The sequence below is a fragment of the Magallana gigas genome, chromosome 5 (genome assembly GCF_963853765.1).
Source record: "Magallana gigas chromosome 5, xbMagGiga1.1, whole genome shotgun sequence".
NCBI lineage: Eukaryota > Metazoa > Mollusca > Bivalvia > Ostreida > Ostreidae > Magallana > Magallana gigas.
The window spans coordinates 54,060,357-54,082,230 of record NC_088857.1 but is presented as its reverse complement, the minus strand read 5'-3'; the positions used below and the strand labels follow the sequence as shown (position 1 = coordinate 54,082,230).

At 35.2% G+C, this 21,874-nt stretch overlaps 1 protein-coding gene across 2 annotated transcripts; it reads right to left on the bottom strand.

The window, feature by feature from the left end:
- Positions 1-673: 673 nt before the first annotated feature.
- On the bottom strand, positions 674-20,805 carry LOC105336567 (uncharacterized). Of its 2 annotated transcripts, XM_066083568.1 has the most exons (9): positions 20,417-20,805; positions 18,312-18,451; positions 10,025-10,149; positions 9,383-9,813; positions 8,362-8,415; positions 5,121-5,259; positions 3,886-4,001; positions 2,541-2,613; positions 674-2,419 (listed from the first exon to the last, which is right to left on the bottom strand). In XM_066083568.1, the coding sequence occupies exons 1-9, from the start codon at positions 20,477-20,479 to the stop codon at positions 774-776; spliced, it is 2,787 nt and encodes a 928-aa protein (XP_065939640.1). In that variant the 5' UTR covers positions 20,480-20,805; the 3' UTR covers positions 674-773. The 2 variants fall into 2 exon arrangements, with proteins under 2 accessions (XP_065939640.1, XP_065939641.1); XM_066083569.1 differs by lacking the exons at positions 18,312-18,451; positions 20,417-20,805 and adding an exon at positions 12,025-12,182.
- Between the last annotated feature and the right edge of the window lie 1,069 nt (positions 20,806-21,874).

Sequence of the window (21,874 nt, the reverse complement as noted above, 5' to 3'; positions counted from 1 at the left end):
GGCTCATTTTATTAGTTCAACATTTGTCAAATCTTAACATCAATTCTCTGTAAACACCAAAAATACGTGGCCACGCACTATCATTGAATTGAATTTTATCTCTCTGACTTGAAAGAGTGTTCCATATGAAGACTCTCTGTGGGTATATTTTTGACAGTTCATACTCAGTTTCCATAGCAACGACATTAAAACATTTTGCTTCTGGCCAAAATGACATATAGAGTACCATTATATAAATAACTCGTATGCTCCCTAAATGCATGAAGGTTTGATCATGACATTGGTTTAATTTTATAAGCAAGTAATCGATGCACTTTAAAACTTCTATGTATACTCTAAATAAGTTACCAATAAATATATTCGTTCTTTAGATAATCATTCAATTTCATTTCATTGCAAGTACATAAACACGCTTTGACTTACTCTCATATTTGCCATTTCGAGCTTGTTTATCGAAAATAAAAGTAGGTTTTTGATTAATTTTACAATAATTACTTAACAGTTAAAATTCAAATATAGCTTACGACGAGCTTCATCCCACACGTGCTGAAATACCAAAGGTATAAGCAGTTACTCTGGTGCAGTTTATTTGCCAAATGTCTTAATTTATAAGTATAGATTTGTTTACTGTTGGTATGTGAGCTTTGTTTGTTCACATGACATACACACAATCAAGTTTTAATATAGTGTATTTGAAAATGACCTGTATGCATTGCATATATAAAGAAATGATTATGCATTAAACAACATTCATTATCGATTCAAATGTGGTGTTACTGTTGTAACAAAGGATGCAAAACGTCATCATCATCGCACACGTCAACATCGTCACAACTACTTCCGGTTTTTGAACTGCAGTCACCGGTGAGATTTATTTCACCTCCGGTTTCTTTGCACAGAACACTGTCGGAATGAAGTACGATATCCTGGGTACATGTACACGTGGCGTCGTATCCACGAGCTTCCGGTTCTTTGCACTTCCCACACACCCTGCATAAACTATGCTCAGAGGACTCCTTATTAAGTGTGTTTTCTTCATTGACACTCCTCCCCCGTTGCAGCTTGTGTTTCACGACTGTCTGAATGTCGGTATCACTGATAACTTGGTTGTTATTGTTCACAATCTGTGATTGTTTAATTGACGGTACGTGACCATTGCACATTGCATTGTTTTCATTCCTTTTGATTTTGGAAAACACCGAGTGTGGAGTTCTCAGTGCTGAATACGGTTTGATGCTTAAAGTTCTGGGAACATTTGGAATAAGTCTCCTGTCAAACTTTGGCTTATAGCTTGTCTCGCTTACATGCGGGACTTTCTCAAAGTTTGATTCAAACAACTTTTTTTCTTTAGAGTCAATTTTGTTCTCTTCTGTTTTATCGTCTGCATTTTTATTTTTATGATGATCAGTAATTGCTGTTTCATTTGGTTTTGTTACATTTTCGCTCACAGAATGACTGACTTGTTTTAGTGGGCATGCGTGTGTTGCGGAAGTATCCCGATTGTTAGTTTCACTTTCAATGTCTGAATGCGCGATGATTGTTTCAGTGCTTCTGTTTTCCAGTAGGTCATCGCTATTGTTATAAAATAAAACTTTTCTACTGGTTTCTGGCGTTTCTTCCTTTGATTCATCAGGAATGTCATATATAATCCTCTCCACTGTGGTTCCAGAGTCCTCTTCTGGATTAGACTCACAGCGGCGCATGCTCAGTCCTTCTCTACGTCTCTTCGAGCTCGCCCGGCGCGGTTCTCGAATTGACTTTTTACTACTGTTTCTGCGCATGTACGCACTCTCTTCTTCATTCGGCTCTGAGCACGACTTCGTGCTTTCTCTTCGATCACAATAAGAATGGCTGTCAGTGTAACTCACTTCTCGTGAAACCTCGTTTATGATCTCGCATGCTGGGGAACATGACACGTGATGATCAATATCGTCCATGCTATCGAATTCAAAACTGATGGGCGGGGACGAGTTTTCTGACGGTGTGATGTTATTCAACGAGCACTTGGAGTCTTTCTCAGCGGTGTCTATGGAAGAAAACGACGCATTGTCTATCGGGTCCTGACGCCGCAGAAATCGTTTGATAGCCTTCAATCTCCCCTTGATAATGGTCGGTGTTCCCGGATCACTGTCCACAGTACTTTGGTGTGAGAGTGACCTTGCTTTTTTGTTTTTCTTGTGAAGGTCGGAGGTTCCAGCCACGGTCCAGACCCTGTCCGTGTACCTCAGTGATCTTGTATCCTCCTTGGTTTGGACCCCGGTCTTTCCTTCCCATTCCTCTGATTTACCTCGTCGTAATTTTGGGGTCGCCAGTAGATTCCAGAAACTAGACCCGTTTGACTTGTGTCCTCCTAAAGCTCCCAAAGCGAGGCTAGCAAAGGAACCCATTATTCCTTTTCCCGATTTCATTGGTTGTCGAGCTACAAGCAAACATTATAATAATTTATTTGACAGATGTATGTAAACTTCAAGTATAATCGTCTGATTTAATTTCTACCAAAATTACAAATGAAAAATATTCATTATGAGAAACACACTCACCTATGGTTTGTTGGATCTTCCAGTCTTCTATTCCTTCCGCCAAACAAAGCCTTCGCATTGAATCCAATTGCTCCTAGTAATAAAAATATCATCAATTTGTAAAAAAAAAAAATTTAATATCGGTAACTTTGAGTTAACTTTTCTTGCCATGTTTGAGTCATTACCATCTTTCTGAGTTGATACCTAGTATAAATTGATGTTAATAATTGTAGTTATAAATCAGTGCTATCTGTAATACTTGGGTTGTCTGATCTTGGATCTGAAGCTACGGTTTCCCAGGCGCCGCGCGCACTCCTCGGTTGCCCCCCTAAGTGTTCTTTCTTGTAAGCGGCAAATAAATATCTAAAGCACTTAATAGCAGTAATTAATTGATAGGTAAACAATATTCAAAAACCAAAGTTCCAGGGATGTTTTGTGGGTGGCCAGAAAACTTTAAGTCAAATCAATTTCCTTGATATCGTGAGAATGCTTGAAGCGGAATCAATTTCCTTGGTATCAAGACAATATGGACGGTGTCGATAGTGCAAGCCGCCTGTCAATGGAACAACCGGCGCGCGAAAACTGTCACATTTCAGATGAACTGAAATCTGGCAAATGTATTCTGTTTCGGTGTTGTAGCTTGGTAAACAACATCAGTTATCTTTTAGTTAGGGTTAGCTGGGTCAAAATAAGTCAATGGCGGCAAGGATGAAACATGGGGTTTCCGCAAAATATACCGGTATCTCTTCGTTTGATGGAAAATGAAAATACAAATTAACCATATTTTTGCCCATCAAATTGTATGTACTAATATACAGTGAAGACTCCAAATATTGATTACGCGTTTATTATTGTAAACAAGCGTAGAATCAGTACAGTTACTGAGTAAGCTGGTGAATCTGAATTGTTTCGATACCGAGTCCCTAAGGTCACAGTGAAAAAGGGAGCTTTCGTTATTCTAGGTCATCAAGGTGATGCTTTGAATATCACAAATGTACCTATAGCTCTGACATAGTGTGTGAAACATTGATCTCCAATGATGATCTGATTGGGGTGTAATCAGTAGGATTGTCAGGGCGGACCGACAATGACACAACAATGGCCATGGATTTAGGACATGACCATAGGGACAGCAATGTACGTAGCAAACCGAGGAAAAGCGACCTATTTACGGAGATCTCTAACTTTTTGTTATGCACTAGTTGTAGCGAAAACAACAACCATTATGTTGCTTTCATCAGCGATATCTAGAACATGTTTGTTGTTGTTTTTGAAAAATGTGATTAAGTTCACGTCATATTGTGAAACTTACTGAATACTTGTCTTTATCTTGACGAAGATGTTCACGTCATATTGTGACACTTACTGAATACTTGTCTTTATCTTGACGAAGCTGTTTGTTTTCTTGTTCTACTTTCTTTTTCTGTGTGTACAGAAGTTTTAACCGGAAGTGTTCATGGTCCCTCACAGCAACCACCAAACCTTAGAATAAAAAATCAAACAATTATGGACATTGTTAAATTACAAGAAAAATCATTCAACATTAACATTAACATTCAACATATATGTCCAAAAAGATAGGATAGGAAAAGCCTTATAGTGCTTGGAATGTCCAATCGGCAGCAACCATCTTTCTTACACCAGGATCATTACAAAACCGAATAAAAGCCGTTATATCACATATCTTTTGAGTGCTGATGCCTCTCTTGATAATCATTTATCATATCTCAATCTTGTTACATCCGATATCCTGACATCTGTATACAATTTCTCGGTTTTAATGGGCATAAAGACCCATTTTCCTACAATTACCCCACCAATATCTTACTAGCCCACCTCTCAAAGAAACCTAAAATTATCTTATACAACTGAAGAAATTAAAACAGTTTGTTTCATTTCATTACTAGTATTACTTTTATAGTACCTAATCTAACAATAAACTACGTTTTTGTATGCATCTACATGTATTTAAAAGAAATCATAAATATATCAAAAATTTCTACATTTACAATTGTCTTTCTCTGACCCCAGTGATCATGGTCCGAACTTTTGGTTCAGCTAACTATTTTAAAAATGCATTTTGAATTTCGTTCATTACAGTAGAAATATTGCCAAGCGTGTGGAACAAATATTTTGCAATCATACGTTTTTAAAGATTTGATTGATATTGATTAGTACACAAATATGTTAATATTATTAGTATATTTTGATGAATTTATCTGAGTATAAATTGATATAAGATCTAATAAAAACACCTCAGTAAAAATAATGTCTTCAGATTCTGGTTGATATTAGCGGGCATGAAATATCACTTAAGATACTTTTTATCATAATCAATATTATCTCAGCACATGCCTCGATGACATAACATTTGCTGATTAAATTTTCCGGTCGTTCGATTTTGCGTCTTCGGTTCTTTGTATTACAGACGATGACGTGTTTTTGTGATATTTTGATCTCCTTGATTGATAAGGCACTTCTGGGTCACGTGGTGGATACCACATTACGTCACTGGAGTCTTTGAAGTTTGGTGTAAATTTCTAATACACTGTACTGGTTAACAATCAGTTAGTAAGTAGGACACGTGATCAAAATACTTACTATTAACCACTCGAATAACTCCCCATGGTAACATAAATGCCAGGATGAAAACAAAATCTTGAATATCATCGGCTGCCATTCCGTTCACAAAGACAAAGTCTACGGTGAAAGAGGCAAGCACAATACACGCGTCAAAAACCTGCAAAATATAAAACATGAGACTTACATTTAAATGGCGGAGCAGCTAAAGGGAAACATAGCTTTAGATTTAAAAAGTATAAGCGTCTGGTAGAACGGGAATAGGTTAGCAAAGATGTGGTTTATTGCATGTATTATTTCAGTATATATATTCTTTTTCAGAGAGTCGCACATCTAAAGAGGAAGGTTGAATGGTAAGGTATGAACGATCTTCATAAGTACCTCGCTATATTATTTCTGGCCCCAGCTGGATAATTAAGATATGTCTTATACATGTACTTAAAGTATGGTGGCATATCTCTGCCCCTTGTGTGCAAGTTATTTTTCCATCAAATATGTCGACATGCAAGATAAATATGTTGACATGCAAGATAAATATGTTGACATGCAAGATAATTATGTCAACATGCAACATAACTATGTTGACATGCAAGAAAATTGCATTCTGATAAGAATTATACAAAATCTCAAAAATTCTCAAATATCGCCCACTTGTGACATCCAAGATGCTAGATGCTACCTTTTTATGTCGACATGCAACTTATTTATGTTAACATGCAACTTATTTATGTCAACATGTAACTTATTTATGTCAACATGCAACTTATTTATGTCAACATGCAACTTATTTATGTCAACATGCAACTTACTTATGTTGACATGCGAGATGAATATGTTGACATGCAACTTAGTTATGTTTATATGCGAGATAAATAAGTTTACCTGCAACTTATAAGTTGCATGTCAACATAACTTAGTCGCATGTCGACATAAATATGTTGCATGTCAACATATTTATCTTGCATGTTAACATAACTAAGTTGCATGTCGACATAAATAAGTTGCATGTCGACATAAAGAAGTTGCATGTTAACATAAATAAGTTGCATGTCGACATTAATAAGTTGCATGTCGACATAAAGAAGTTGCATGTTAACATAAATAAGTTGCATGTTGACATCAATAGGTAGCGTATCTAGCATCTTGAATGTCACATGTTGGCGATATTTGAGATTTTTTATAACTCTTATTTGATTGCAGTGTTCTTGCATGTCAACATAGTTATGTTGCATGTTGACATAACTATCTTGCATGTCAACATATTTATCTTGCATGTCCACATAATTAATAGAAAAATAACTTGCACACAAGGGGCAGAGATATGCCACCATATTAAAGCGATTTATCATGCAGATAGATTTTTATTATCTCTTTAACTGCCCAGTTTATGGTAAATGGGCATTTTACGATTTATTGAATTTTTTTCTAGACTCAAATTTTATTTGCTGTGGAAAACATTTGAGGAGTGCATGTTGGTTTTTCTAGTGTAGTAAATCGTTTATGCATGCAGAGAGAACGTACAAAGGCTGTAAATAACATTAGCAATCCGTTTTGCAAATTACATATATTAATTGATGCTGGTAAGGGATATATAGTCAATAGAGGATATATATATTGTGTGATTTTATATTTGCTTTATCCAACGAGTTGAAATGGTGTATATATTCGCGAGGCTTGCCGAGCGAATATAACCATTTCAACGAGTTGGATAAAGCAAATATAAAATCAAACAATTATAGATGTTCTATTTATCTCATACAATTTGATTATATTATGAGGCTTTTGAGACAGTCCCTTAAATGACCCGAATTGATTTTTCAAAGATCGAAGACGATGATGCAACGTTGTGTTATGCAGTTATTGTGACCTTGCGCAATACAATTTAGTACGTCATTTCTGATATAAATCTAACTGTTTTGATGTAAAGTTTCACTGAAATAAACCTTGAAATAATTTTTTAGCTCTAAATAATTTTTCTTAGAGCTTATTTACTTGATTAAATAGAAATACTGATCAGAAGAATTGAATAATCAAGTTTGTTGACATATTACACAAAGTTGGGAATGCTCGTTAGTTTGAATTGACTCGAACGAGGAACAGTTGTTGATGTTTTATAAAACAAACACTAGGCCTAGCCTAAAGATTCTAAATTGAAAATAGTAAATAAGGATGCTTACTGGTGGTGAAATAAAAGTCTAATACGCATTATTTCGGTAAGTTCTTGTATATGAACACAACCTTCATCGCGATCGCGTCGTCAGGATGAACTCCTTGATAGTTAACGTAATTTGCAGTTTTATAAACTACACAAAGCAAATTGAATATTGGAAAGGGGCTAAACTTATAAATAAAATCTTGACAAACAAGAAAAAAAGGGTCTTTTGGTTACGGTTATGTATAACTTCAGGTACGTAGCATCGTTTTTGAAAGTGGGGGGGGGGGGGGGGGGCCGGACTCATCCAAAACATCTTGACAAGCCAAAAAAAAAAAAAAAAAAAAAAATAAGAATTTCCAAAAATCTTCAAAATCCTAATCCGGGGTTGGGGGGGGGGGGGGGGGGGTGGGGGCGCTGGCGTAGTATATAACTTCAATTTCAAATTTCAATCCTAATTTCCTTATTTTCATTTCAAATTTTTACATCCTCCAAAAAAAGTGGGGGGGGGGGCCAACTACATCATACATCAATTTTTTATATGTAAATTTTAAAAAATTAGTTGCTGCGAGAAAATTGGGGGGGGGGGGGCAGGCCTCCCCTGACCCCCCTGATGCTACGTGCCTGAACTTTGCAAAGAAGTGGAGGGGGGAGGGAGGAAGGGTGCTAACCCCTCCCCGGTTCCGACGCCTGTGCTACGCAGTTATGTGTTTTACTTTATATTTGAATCTAAATTTTTGACAAAATCCATTTAATATCAATTTTTGTAGTAGATATAGTTATTTTGAAAGTACTAGCAAATCTTCGAAAATAGGTCACTGAAGCGTTGAAGCGAGGGGCTGTGTCAAAAATAGTTCGGACCGGAAGTATTTGATAAAGCATCACCCGTTTGATATAGCAAAAGGTTTATCACACGGGTAAGATACACCACACGTATGAGATAAATCTATATTAACCTTTGATTTAGAGCGTGTAAAAGTCAGTGAATGGGGAGACATTTTACAACATTAGTACCATATAACAAACAGTAAACAGAGGAATCTTGAAAATTTTGATTTTTTTATATAATGACAGTATTACGGATGGAATAAATCCTGACAATTCTCTCACCTCCAGCTTCTGGTTGAAGAAATGTTTGCCAAAGCAGACGACCTTCAGAGACGTCTGAAATGAATGAAGGAAATCGAATAAAAAAAATCAACATACTTCAACGCTGAATGTAGCTACTGAAAGGATGGGAAAGAAAAGTGCACAAATGTAAATGGCGATGATGTAGGGCTTCTTTATCGAGCCACGGTATCATCTTGTGATGAAAACCTTTATCCATAATGTAAACAGTTTCAATGGTTTTACACAAAAAGGTTGCAAAACAACGCATTTAGTGACCATTAAACAGTAGCGGAAGTGTTAACATTGTACAGGAAGTGTCGTGTGTTTCTGAGCACTGCGTCGCCACGTCATTTCTGCTTTATGTATTATCAGTTTAGATCAACCTTTAATGGAAAGATTTTACCATATTGGTTTTTACTTTATTCATGACAAATCCGCAAATCCATTTGGAGTAGTGGTTATTTTGACATGCCCGTTAATTCCCATATGTGACTGTAGTCTATGCTGAATATTTCATAAATCTCAGTGGTTGTTATAACTAATATTCTGATTGAATCCTGGATCTAATGATCACAACAGAGACATCATAAGGATTCATAACAATAATGTGTATTGTTTTTCCCTTGTTTTCCTGTGTTGTTCTAATGAAATCCAATATTGACAGTCTCATTTTCTGTGGACAGGGCATACAGGATAACCAATCAAGTTCTAAGTATCCAACAAATAACACAGCCAATATGCTATGTCTGCAATAAATCTTTTTTATTATGGATTTTTTCTAACACTGATTTATTTGGACATTTCTATTTTTATGTATTTCCCCCTTTCACAATAAAGGCGATATAATATCTATGTTGAAACAAATGCTAGATTGTAACAAAATAGAAATCTTCCAGGTTCTGAATTTGGCTGTTACCTTACTGTGATATACATATATGTTGTATGGTTTACTAAATTTTCATTTTCACTTCCTGAAATAACAGATTTTGATTTTTCCTTACAATACAAATGACGTCATTACCTCAGTAAGTAGGACAACGACTATAAATAGACTGAGGCCATGGAAGGCGCTGGCCAGGCTCTTTTCCAAACTGTTCTCCTGGACCTGAATTTTCGGAACCACTGACCCCGGATCATCACCAATTGACCTTCGGGTCCTGCCCTTGGTTTGGACGCTCCCCAAACTCTCCCGCGTGCGGTTTGGTTTACTGTCTGATAGGTCCGTTCCCTGGACCCCGGGGGTGGTCTGGGTGGAAGCGTCTCTGTGCTTAGTCCTATTGTTGGTGTTGGTGTTGTTATTCTTGGCATACCACGTGAGTTTTCCCTGGAGGACCGTGTTGTAGGCCCTCTGCAGACCGAGTCTGGAGTCCTCTACTCGGAACCTCTCTGGATACCTGTAGGACAGGTTCTGTTGGAATGTAAGGGACATGGTCTCTGTGTCTGTTATTATATCTGGAAGTAAAACACGCGAATTGCGTTTAAACAGGGCTATATCATCTTTTTCCATTTTGATATTACATTATATTTGGTTAGCTGTTTGTTTCAACAAAACCGTTTGTTATGCTTTTAGTGCGTTATTATGAATTCAAACCGTTATATCTTAACGCACTCATTGAAATCATTTCACTGTTTGTACTTTATTTATGTCTGACAGTTGACCTACTTTTGACGTGATTGAGGTCAAGGACGAGTTCACCGAGAACAAGGGCACAATCCACGATGTTTAACAGAACAATCATCAGCAGGACGTATTTACTACGGAGCACTTTGCTGCCTCTGTACCGCCACCTGTAAAAGATGAATGGAGAGTTAACATCGAACACCCTCGTCTGTAAATCTTTCAGCCATTATTGTCAGAACGAGTAACACATATTACATGAATAAGATGCAGCAGCAAAGATCACTTAGCCGGAAAATGAAACCAGTAATCTGACTTTGTTTTTCATGCACTTCTGTCTAAAATCCATTGAATGAGAACGAATGTACTTTTCAGTGCATGGATTAAATATTTCTCTTCACTTTGGAAAACTATAGAGTACTGTTTTTAAATTGCATGCACACTGATTATGCTACTGGGAGCGATGAACACCATGCATTTGTTATCAAAACGTTAGTTGCAGAAGTGTAGATGCATGTCTTTCAACTCGAATTTTCATGTGGAGCTACAATTCGGCACTTATTAGAAGGTGTACTCGTATTTTTGAAGGGATGTGCCGGATATTTTCCCTACGATATCTCAAAGCTTAAACGTGTCTCAAGAAAAAAAAAGTACAGCTAAAAGATAGGTGTAGGCGAATATAGTACATGTACCATGCCTGATGACAGACTTAGAAACAGGACACACTTTTTGATTTGTTTATAAGTACATACACATATGAATTTAATGCATATAAGATATGACAATTTTATAGATAATAGAGGTTTGTAACTGGTGGTAACATCATTAAATATGCATTGGCTCTTAAAGGGTAACATTTAGTAAGACCCGAGACGATTTCTCTTCATCAACCTCTAAATGTCCTTGGCATTCATTTTCTTGTACTTCATGAGGTCATTTCACCGAACTTGACCTTAAAGATAGGGGGATGACATTCAATTATAAAACCCGAGACGATTAGTCGTCACTTTGTATTGGAGTCACTGAACTATCAAGCCCCGGGTATGTAAGCGTCTTATAATCATCGATTAGTTCTCTGTCATTGCAACGCAATAACGTTGATCCAAATGACTTTAGAAACCAGTCACTGAGTTAAACAATTTCTGCAGAATCATTTTTATTATGACATTACAAGTTTAATAGGAATTAAGTTTTTAATAAAAAAAAACACTTTCAAGATGTGTTAATGGATTCGTTTAATTTGGAAGTAACATAATTTTCCCGATATTTCCAATGAAAAAGAACTTTACCATCAAGACGTATGCTTAGTCGTTCCGTGCTCCTGATATGAGGACCCAGTAAGTGACATTAATGGGACAAATCGTTTGTCATCGATCGGCAGAGACAACTGACAAATAACTTTCATACAGTATATGACTGCCGGTACACTTAATTTGTTTTAGGTCTTTTTAACCGGCTTAGCGCCCGATTCTTCGTCATATTCAATCAACTCTCGCATACTTGGACCGCTCCAGTCGGGGACCGAGGCTGACAGGCCGCGGGTCTGAAGATAATGGACAGGGATGATATTTATTAAAGCTGCAGCGAACAGCGGCCAAATGGGCTGACGATATTGTTTGGTTGTCATTGCTATTAAAGGGCAGCTTTTCTTTGTTTAACTCGGATATATATTAAAGTGTCTCTCTCTCTCTCTCTCTCTCTCTCTCTCTCTCTCTCTCTCTCTCTCTCTCTCTCTCTCTCTCTCCTATGAATGTCTAGACATTTGGTCAATTAATAACGAGTTTCTCACGACCAAGTGCGTGTCCTAGACACTTAATCTCAAATCAACTGATAACCGAAGATTAACTAACATCAATCAGGAATTCACCTCAAAATGCTCCCATTTGTTGAAATATTGTCGACAGGGAAAAAGAAAGCGACTAGTAGATACTGCAAATAACTAATGTTAGAACAAAGACCTCTAGAGAACTGATCCAGCTTGAGAAACTCAATTTTTCAAAATTTCTAAATAAAAATCTATTAGACAAAACAACCGTTGGTCATACAATATACACAGTTTGTCTATCAATGGCGAATACATCAATTCTGCTGTGGCGGTATACTTCAAGCCGAGGTAAATGTTAGCTGGAGATACCTCTCCCAGATTGTTTTGTTGTAGACAGGAGCTTGTTTTCACGTCTGTTTACTTTAAATGATTGTACATGCTTTAACAGTCAACGATTGTTTACACTTCTTATAGTGACCACGTGCTGGGCATGCGCATTAACAGCAAGATGGAACTGTTTTCACACTGGTAATGTGTAAATCGGGAAATCTGAAGTGAGCTACTTTGTAAAATCTCACCATCAGTGGTTCATCAGGGCAAACAACAAGTCGTAAACAGGAAATAAATTTCCCAAGATTTCGACATTAAAAGCAAACTGTAATAAAGTAATTCAAAACCACATTTAATAATTATAAAACTGGAAATCTTTTATTTTCAATCCATTGAAATACTTCATACTCATTTTTAAACCCATGGCAAATAAATAGCTGAAACTAACAACATCATTTATTTGTTTTTATCAGAATAGAAATGGAACCCACCAACAACTGAAAACAAAAGAGTTGAGACAAAGAACCCCCACCACCATAAAGAAACTCAAAATCAAGACGAGTGGCATTAAAACAATTATAAGAATCTGTCAATTATTGGATTACAGTTTTCGCAACATCAAAACAAGAAAGAATTCAATGACGAGGAATGGTCTACGATCGAGGGCCGCGTGATGCTGACGTTACTGTACAGAAACTTTCTTGGAGTTTGTTTATTTAATAACAATTGCTTCTCGTGTAAACACCGTTATAGAGGATAAACAAAACAGATGAAGAAGATTAGATATTTAGGGTACAGAGTTACAATCAATTACGGGAGTGACCAGTTTTGTAGCCTGCGCGAAAATTATGTAATAGCTGCGCGTGCACTACCAGACGCGGGACCAAAACATTTACTTTTTTATACGTTGAACAAAGTAAATAATTCAATGCCAAAACGTAACATGTATTACATAATAAACTTTCAATCGGTAAAAAAAATAACAAGAATAATACGCATAAAATATATTTCCTCCGCCATGCGTTCACTACTAGTATTTTTAAATACGGATAATATTCTCTCATTAGCCAGAAAGAGGCAGGATTTTTTTTATGTTTTTTCTACATTCACGTTAAATGTATTAGTTTAAGAAATATTTTGTGCATAATATATACATAATTACATACATCTGTACAGTGAACATGAACAAACAGCAGACAAAGTAGCCTATATTTCCTTTAGAGATAAAGGTATCGATATAGCAATAGTATGTGTTTGTATTTTTACAAAAACATTTTAAACTAATCTATTACGACTTAACAGAATAAAATTTTATAAATTATTATTATAAATTTATATAGATGTAAAAGTGTTAATTAAAAAAAATGAATGAAAATAACAAGTTACAGATAGAAAATAAAAAGGAAATAATGGAAAAATGGAGAGAAAAGGGAAAAATGTAAATAGGCTCAGCTATATTATTACGTGAACATGTAAGTTTGGGTTACATACAAGCACATTGTTATATAATACAATGTACAATATGAAATCTTTTGGTGTTTTTTTTTAATAAAGTGATGAATTTGGTAAAAAAAAAAAACCAAACAAACACACAACATATTTTCTTCAAGGGATAGACAACAGTAGCCAAATAATACATTATTGACTTCTACTGATATGTCAGGATTATTTATATAATCATTCAATTTTTTATTGTCTGTTTATTAAATCGTAAAAATTATGATTTGTCTTTAAAAACATTTCAATATTTCTATCTGACATACGAGACAAGGTATTTTAATCACATTTTGATCAATTAGTTTCAGCATTTTTATTTTTACAACCAATCAGATAATCAGCTACAATTGATGATCGGTAGATTTGGCAAGGCATGCATTAGAATAGCGAAAATTTTAATATCAGTTTATTACATACTTTGAAGATTTAAAAACATGATTCTAAGAATGTAAAATAAACTTGGGCATCGTTTTATAATGACAATAGATTTTATTTACTTTCATCTCAAGAGGTTCAAATATTTATAACGAGGCTGTGTCATGGTGTCAAATGCCAAAATGGCTACAAAACTAAAATAAAAGTCAATCAAGGTTCATTAAAAAAAACCTCCCTGAAATCTGCTTTTCTGTTACAGACCAGACTAGCTTCTAATTGGAAATCTTGGAGATAAGTTTCTGCTGCATGTACATCAGATACAGTATCTCATTTTTCAGGATCCATCAACTACATGTATATAAAATCTTTCGATATAAAGGAAATTCAAAATTTACTTTAAATTTTGAATCTCCTTTTATATGGAAAGATTTTTTCCACATAAAAATTGAATTAAGTCGATATGAACATGCTCTTTGCATCTCTTTTTAAAAGTTACAATCTATGTATTGTATTTATATAGGGCATACTGTATTTGCTTGTTTTTCGAGTCTCACGAAATTTTCGAAAATAGTGTTAACATGTAACTTTTTGGGAGTTGATTTTAATCAACTCTCCTATGCAGTTACTCTGGCAAACCGAAAGTGAAACAGTGTTTGGACCTATGCACAAATCATCACCGCTGACAAGACTAAGTTCTTGAAAATAATAGAAAAAAATTCGATGTAATGTATGCTGAAGCATTGTATTTCAAGGAAACTTATCTATAAACACTGTGAAAATAGTCAAATTTTATATACTACGAACAATTTAGATATTTTTGTAGTCTCATGTATTCCTACGCCAGAGTTAATATAGTCTCGTTCAACCAGACGCTCTGCTGTCTTCGTATATCTGCGACAAGCAGAGAGGGGGCTCTCTTGCTTGTCAGATATTAACGGAGACAGCCGAGCGTCTAGTTAAACGAGACTAGATTTCGATATCAATAGTGCTAGGATCCATACAATTTTTAGAATTGATTCGATAACTAATACATACTAGTAGTTGAAATCTATCTTTAAATATTACACAACATGGTTCATATGGGGTTTCTCGAAATTCTTGTCGGATAAGTCTAAAAATTCATATTATAAAAAAGTGCGTAATTCAAATACAAACTAGAAACTAATTGCCATGCAAGATAAATTGATTTTAAAATAAATGATAATCGATAAAATCAACTCCCGTCAGTACTTCAGTACTTTGATTTATTAGCGTTTTTGCGGATAAAAAGCTTTGAAATAGCAAACAACACCTAATATAATTTCTGCGAAGTGTCTTAATTTTGTATGTGAAAGTGATCGCAAAGATAAGATCACCAGGAAATCCTAGAGTCTATTTTCTGTATGTTTTGCAGTGATTCTAACGAATCATACTCAAAGCATTTGCAATCGCTTAGAGACTTTGATTCTCTTATGTAAAATTGATCCCAATTCTCAACCAAGTTCCATTCAGATGATGATATATGCGTTTGTCATGAATCCGGGTAATTTCTGCAGAACAAACAGAAAAACCTTTGACGTGATAAGACGGAGAATTCCGCATATATCAGACAGGCACGACCGGCCTCTGCCAGCATCTGTCGGCATTCTTAAAACAAGTGGTCCACGGCTCAAACATCCACACAAAACATCGTCTTAACCACCCTAACGACCCTGGTTATCAGTTAATGGATGTGGACACCGGTCTTGGGATTGCAAAGATTTTTATATACATAAATCTTAGTCAGATTCTATTTTAGGCAAACTGTTGGGGTTTTTTTTTTTTTGGGGGGGGGGGGGGGTGTTTTTTGTTTTAGTTTTGTTTTTGTTTTGTTTTTGTTTTTTGTTGTTTTTTTGCGATGCATGGCATAATATTATGACATGTAAATGGACATGGAAATATAGAATTTGATTTTTTGATAACGTACATAATAGCCTATTTAATTGAAAACGTCGTATATATTTGCTATGTACATTACCCCTATGCAGTAGAATTTTCTACCGAAGTAGATTCGCTGGCTTGAATACAATGGGGCTTTTACAGTAATTCTTGTCTTAAATCTCCCCTACACTAACACGAGAGAATGAATTGGAATCTTCTATACATCATTTTAGTGAAGTATTTTCGGCTATACAGTAGATTTCGGCACATCGGAATAAAAACTCCTTTTTGTATGTTTTTGCGGTGATTCTTACAAGAGTAGAATTACTGATATGGTTATTTTAGAACCACTCTTAAATGTGATGTGCAATTGGCATTCGATCATCATTAAGCTTGAGCGAAACCCAATTCAACGGTTGTAAAGAAATTTGTTATTTCAAAGAGAGTGTGAAAGAGAATAAAACGTTTGTATTTGTAATGAAGAAAAACAAGTCCCTGGAGAATATTGGTAGACATTGAGATGAATTAAGTTCATCGAGCCAGTTTAGATGAAACGCATATCATGTTGAGAAGGGGTTAATTTAGATTAGTGGAAAATGAGAGATCGATTGAAGAAGTTTTGTTCTGAGATCTTTTTATAATACTCGTGACCTCATAAGTCTATGCTGTTTCTATTTTCATCCCTCGCTATAAATAAGTACTTTATTCAATTCGGTTTATTCAATAATTTGTTGTGGTTGCTATTTTTTTTTTTCATTTTTACCTCTGACGAAAGGAAAAATTCGTATTTTTTTTTATTTGCGTCTTGCATTTTTATCAATGTCAATACAATGTATAAATAGTATTTGGTATTCCTTCTATAGCTAAATTATAATTGGACTTTACGTTCAGTAATACCTATGTACGAAATTAATTCACGATTGGGTGCAAAAAGATTAGCTCATTTTTGGTTTATTTACACGAAATTCGTTTACCTGAGGAGTTAATTACAGATATTTATACACAGGTTGTTGCAATTACAAGTTCGTGCTAGGAGCTCGTCGATACGCATCGACACGTATTCTACCTGATACCTCTGATTGGCATCAAAATCTACAGGAGGGTACAAAATCAGATTCCAATTCGATAAATAAACACATTCCTGGTGGTAATCGTAGAAGCTGCTTTTGCTAACTGTGTTCTCTTTTGTGCAGCGTTGGTCGCGTGTTGGAGAGATAGGCGCTGCCATAGGATAGTGAAGTACAGAGGTGTCGAGAAAAGGTACTTGATAAAGGGCGTACAATTACGCTTAAACATCCGTAATTGCCACGAAATTCCAGTAATTGATCTTGTGTGCTTCAATTATCCTATCTATTGAAAACTAATATAAAAAGATCACGATTTCTGGGATTGTATGAGCAAATTATCGACTAGTAAACCCATTTAATAACGGTTTGGAATAATTTATTTCAGTGCGATTTATATGTTACGAAAAGTCGAAGAAACTACATTATTACGCCATTTTGTTATCTTTATGTATTTAAAGAATATTCTTCTCTGATTTTTTCGATAAAGCATTGTATTAACACGAAAAAAGAAATACGATTATTTGATGAATAAGATTTCTTTACAGAAATGTCCTTGTTTTTGTTAAAAAGTTTCTTTTTGTTAGATTTGGAACCAATAAAAAGGTTTTATTTAATATGTAAAACAATTACAATTGGTATATTTACACTTGGTGTGCTTTTCTACAATATAAATGAATAGTTTAACATTTTCTTTAGATTTTAAAAAACACATATGATAGTTGTTTAAAAATTTTACGTTAAGAAAATCTTAAGAACTGTTCCTTGACTTTGAACAAAATTTTTCACCAAATGGGCAAAGCGTTAACCATAAACATTATTTTATGGATCAGATGATTGGGTTTGAAGTTTATCTGAAATCAAATGACAAATATCTGACCCCCTTATCTAACTCAACTTGTTCTCTTTCTTCGATAAGATGAAATTAAAAAAATAAGCACAGATATAATCTATTCATTTGTTGATTATACAACTGCAACGTGAATCAAAAATGTGGCAAAAATGTGTCATCTATCGTGAAAATCAGTTTGAATTGCTATTTGAAGTATGATAGAAATGATGATGTTACTCGAACATTACACAAGTATGGTAACTCTGGAATAGGGTGTCCTACTTATCAGGCTCTCAGCCAATGACGTATGGATAATCTACACGGACTTGTAGAAGGGTGAGATCTAAGTCTACAGGGACGGGATCCTTCAATACATTGTCACACCACGTATCGATTTAATGATATTCAAATACCAACTATTCTACAATTATCAAAGTTGTCAAGATGACAAAATGAATTTGCAAAACCCTTTCATAGCATGATTAATTGACCCCATTCTCTCTCTCTCTCTCTCTCTCTCTCTCTCTCTCTCTCTCTCTCTCTATCTCTCTCTCTCTCTCTCTCTCTCACCTGGCGAATCCTGCAGTTGCGACAGTTTGTTTTTCCCGCTGTATCTCAGCCTCGAGTTCGTCCTCCAATCCGTCGATGGCGGAGCTGGCTTGACCACTGGAGTACGCCTTTACAAAAGTCAGGGAACCAGCAGCCAGTTTCTTAAAACATTAAAATAAAAGTCATCACTATGGTGACACTCCGTCACAAGTTTGAAATTTGATGTAAACTCGTGTATCTATGTTGTTGCTGAAACATGTGTATGGAAGCACTTCTTGCCAACTTTGATAAAATACCCAAAACAAATACCAAAATACCCCTCCCCATCACCTTAGAAACTAGCACCCCATTTAATAAAAGAAAAGAAAAAGAAACGACATAAGATCTTAAAGATACATGTACCACAAGAACATAGAAACTAAGAAAAGAAACCCAAATAGAAAACTTTAGACAACAAACCGAGGGTACTGGGACCATGGTGATTAAATATTAATTACTTATAATTTTGACAAACGATAATGTTTGTTTGTACAGCTTTCGAAACGCACGTTGTCTTTGAGAAGACGTGACTGTTCCGTTTCCTTATCTAGTCTCTTTAAGTGTCAAAGATGGCGCCTTGACCGGAAGTTGCACACGAGCTCCCTCTTGGCGCTAAAACTGTGACCTGTCAGTGACTCGTTAGCCGATGTATTAATCGGATTGGAAACAGCATTAAGGTTTAATCAGCGGGGTCTAGAGACTCTTAATTTTATTGAGACCTTCCCTCTAGTGTTCTTTCTTTCTGCGGATGTAGAAGGCAAAGAAATGCAGCCAATATCAGCTGCGCAATGACGGGACGAAGGCCTAGGACATAAATGACTGCAGCCCATTAATATACCACTTAGCAAAACCAGCAAATCCAACCCAATGACGTGACGTCATTGGTTTGCATTCACTGTTAACTCGCATACAGATGCTTGGTTATCCAGATAAAATACAATTTATCTTCGACGTGTACAATTTTTTAATACGAAATACATTACAATAGGTGTAATGCTCCAGATTGTAGCACCGGTTTTTTTTTTTAAATAAACAAATATAAATTTTCTTTTTCTAGAGACTTCCACGTAAAAAAAAAATGAAAACGAATAGCGTATAACGTAAAAAATAGGACAACGCTAGATACATGTACAAATGTTTATATTAAAATCTGCCGAGACTTTTTAGAGAGAGAAATGCACGTGTTTTTATGTGTCTGTTTTCAGGCATCTGTTGTAAATTCTAGACTTTTAACTGAGATCGAAAAATACCAGTCTCCTATTAAAAACCGTTTAATTATATTTCTGTTATTTTATAATGTATAGTTTGTTAGAGTGTGAGTTACTAGTAATAGAAGTGTGGAACTTATCAACATAAACAACTACCTAGAACATTATAATAACTGTTTATGAACAAAGATAGAGTTAACAATTACAAATACTCCAAATCTTGAACACCTTGTCTTGAAGAAAAAAATATATATGTAATAGCAATGGCTTTCTTGGTCAATGATATTGTAAATAAATCAATGCTTAAATTCGAAAATTAACATCAATGTACTAAAAAAAATATCGATTTTTCAAAACAAAAATTGATTTTACATATGCCCTTCTAAACCCGTTTCTTCCATCAAGAAATGGACGGGGGGTGGGGGTAACATAGAATAATTGAGGAATCGATTATTGGTATCAACAAGTTCTATCCGGGAATTAACACGCCAACATCTGTCGCGTTCCACCGTTCTGTTGAAGCTAATTTCAAATTTCCGCTGGAAGCTTATCAATGATTTTCAGAAACGCACTCACCACATCAATTTCTTCTTTTTTACACTTAAGTATCTAATTATTCATAAATTATCATCTGATAACTCCTCTTTTTTGTAAGAACTTCTCGAGAAGAAACTTTTATAGAAACACACATAATTTATATAATTAAAACATCGGTATAGATAGGATGAATTTTTCTTGCAATAATATCTATGTACAGTTTTAAATTTTATATTAATTTTTATTTAAATTTTTTGTCGAAACATTGAAAAAAAAGAAAAATTTGTTCACACCGTGGTGAGAATTAACCAAAAAGAAAAAAAAAAAGAGAAAATTTTTTACCTTTAGGCTGCTCCCCTCCTCTCTTGCTTTTCCTCGGCCCATAGAAATCCACCGTTTGCTCATTTTTGTGATTTTCTTAATTAATAATTATTCCAGTTGAACAGTCAGTGAGTTTATTGGGACTGAATCGGCGCCCCTCCACAACACTGTCAGTAATCCTCTCAAGTAATTACCATCACCCCCGAATGTTTGGCCATCTTCACCGCTTTTGTTTATATATTAAAGGAAAAGTATAATACTGTGACGGTTAGCCTCGAAATAAAGAAAAACAGGGTTAGATGGATAAGCCGTTTTAGCGGACTTATCTCAAAAATCAAGTTGTGATAAGGCACACGTGCACGCGCTGAGTACGAATAACTGTCTTGTCTGTTTGTCCAATAGTAGTGAATGATTTCTCTGACAGGAGTTCGCCAGATCGATAGAATTAAGGCACCGGGACAGGGTCGCGCTATTGATGATGAAACTGCTGAAGTTTGAGAAGTGATCCGAAACTCTTAAACCTCGTGAGAGTCTTTGGCACATATAAATCATATTCTCTCCGGGAAACTTTACAGGAAGAATTCCATATTTCACACACCTTTGTAAGTGATCGAATGGTCGTTCACCTAGGAAGGTGTTTTCTTTAGGGGATTATTGTCTTCTATACGTTTTCTATCATCATCATTAGTTTCATTTTATTTGCAAGTCATATTGTTTGCAAAAATAAAACAATTTGAATTGATTTATCTACATAGAGAATATAAATATGCATAAACGGACAACGGGTTGCTTTTGCATCAAACGTTATTCTCTGTAACACCATTCATTCTGAAGAAGTTTTGGTTTTTGTTATACCATATTCTGGGATTTTCGACATTTTTTCTTACCATGATTAAATGGGCATGGTCACGATTTTGGTCAAATTTTATGTTCTTTTTTTTTTTTTTTTATATAACTTACAATGCTTTAAGAATGCATTTGTAATGATCAACCGACATGTAAGAGTCAATCGTAATGGTATAAGCAAGATACAGGGCCCACAATTCTTTGTCATGTAAACAAGGCTCGGGCCCTGTTTTTGTTTGCACATGTTCAATATACCCGTGAAAATCGTTTTCAAGCTGATTTGTCTATCTCTCTTTTCATTTTAAGCATAAACAAACAGTAACTGTTCCTTATTTTTAACACATTCATTTGAGGTCTAAAACTGGAAATTTCACTCCAGCGTTCAAAATATAAACAAAAGCTTTGTTTACATTGCAAAGAATTGCAAGCTGTGTAGCTTTCATGTGTAACTTGCTTAGAACTCAACCAATGACAGTCAAATTTTGGTTGCTTATTAAAATGCCTTACTAAAGCATTGTTGACAATAAAATTGGAAAAATTGACCAAAATCGTGACCATGCCCCTTTAAGATCTAGTGGTTCTTTATATGAAGAAGAACCTTACGACTTATTGTAGACGGCCAGTCAAACAACG

Bases quoted from the DNA above. Each gene is read 5' to 3' on its own strand.
- LOC105336567 (XM_066083568.1), bottom strand. From the start codon at position 20,479: ATGAGCAAACGGTGGATTTCTATGGGCCGAGGAAAAGCAAGAGAGGAG. The intron at 10,150-18,311 runs GTGAGAGAGAGA...CATCTTTTACAG, and splicing joins GCAACTGCAGGATTCGCCAG to GTGGCGGTACAGAGGCAGCA. The intron at 2,614-3,885 runs GTAAGTGTCACA...TTTTATTACTAG, and splicing joins AAGATAAAGACAAGTATTCA to GAGCAATTGGATTCAATGCG.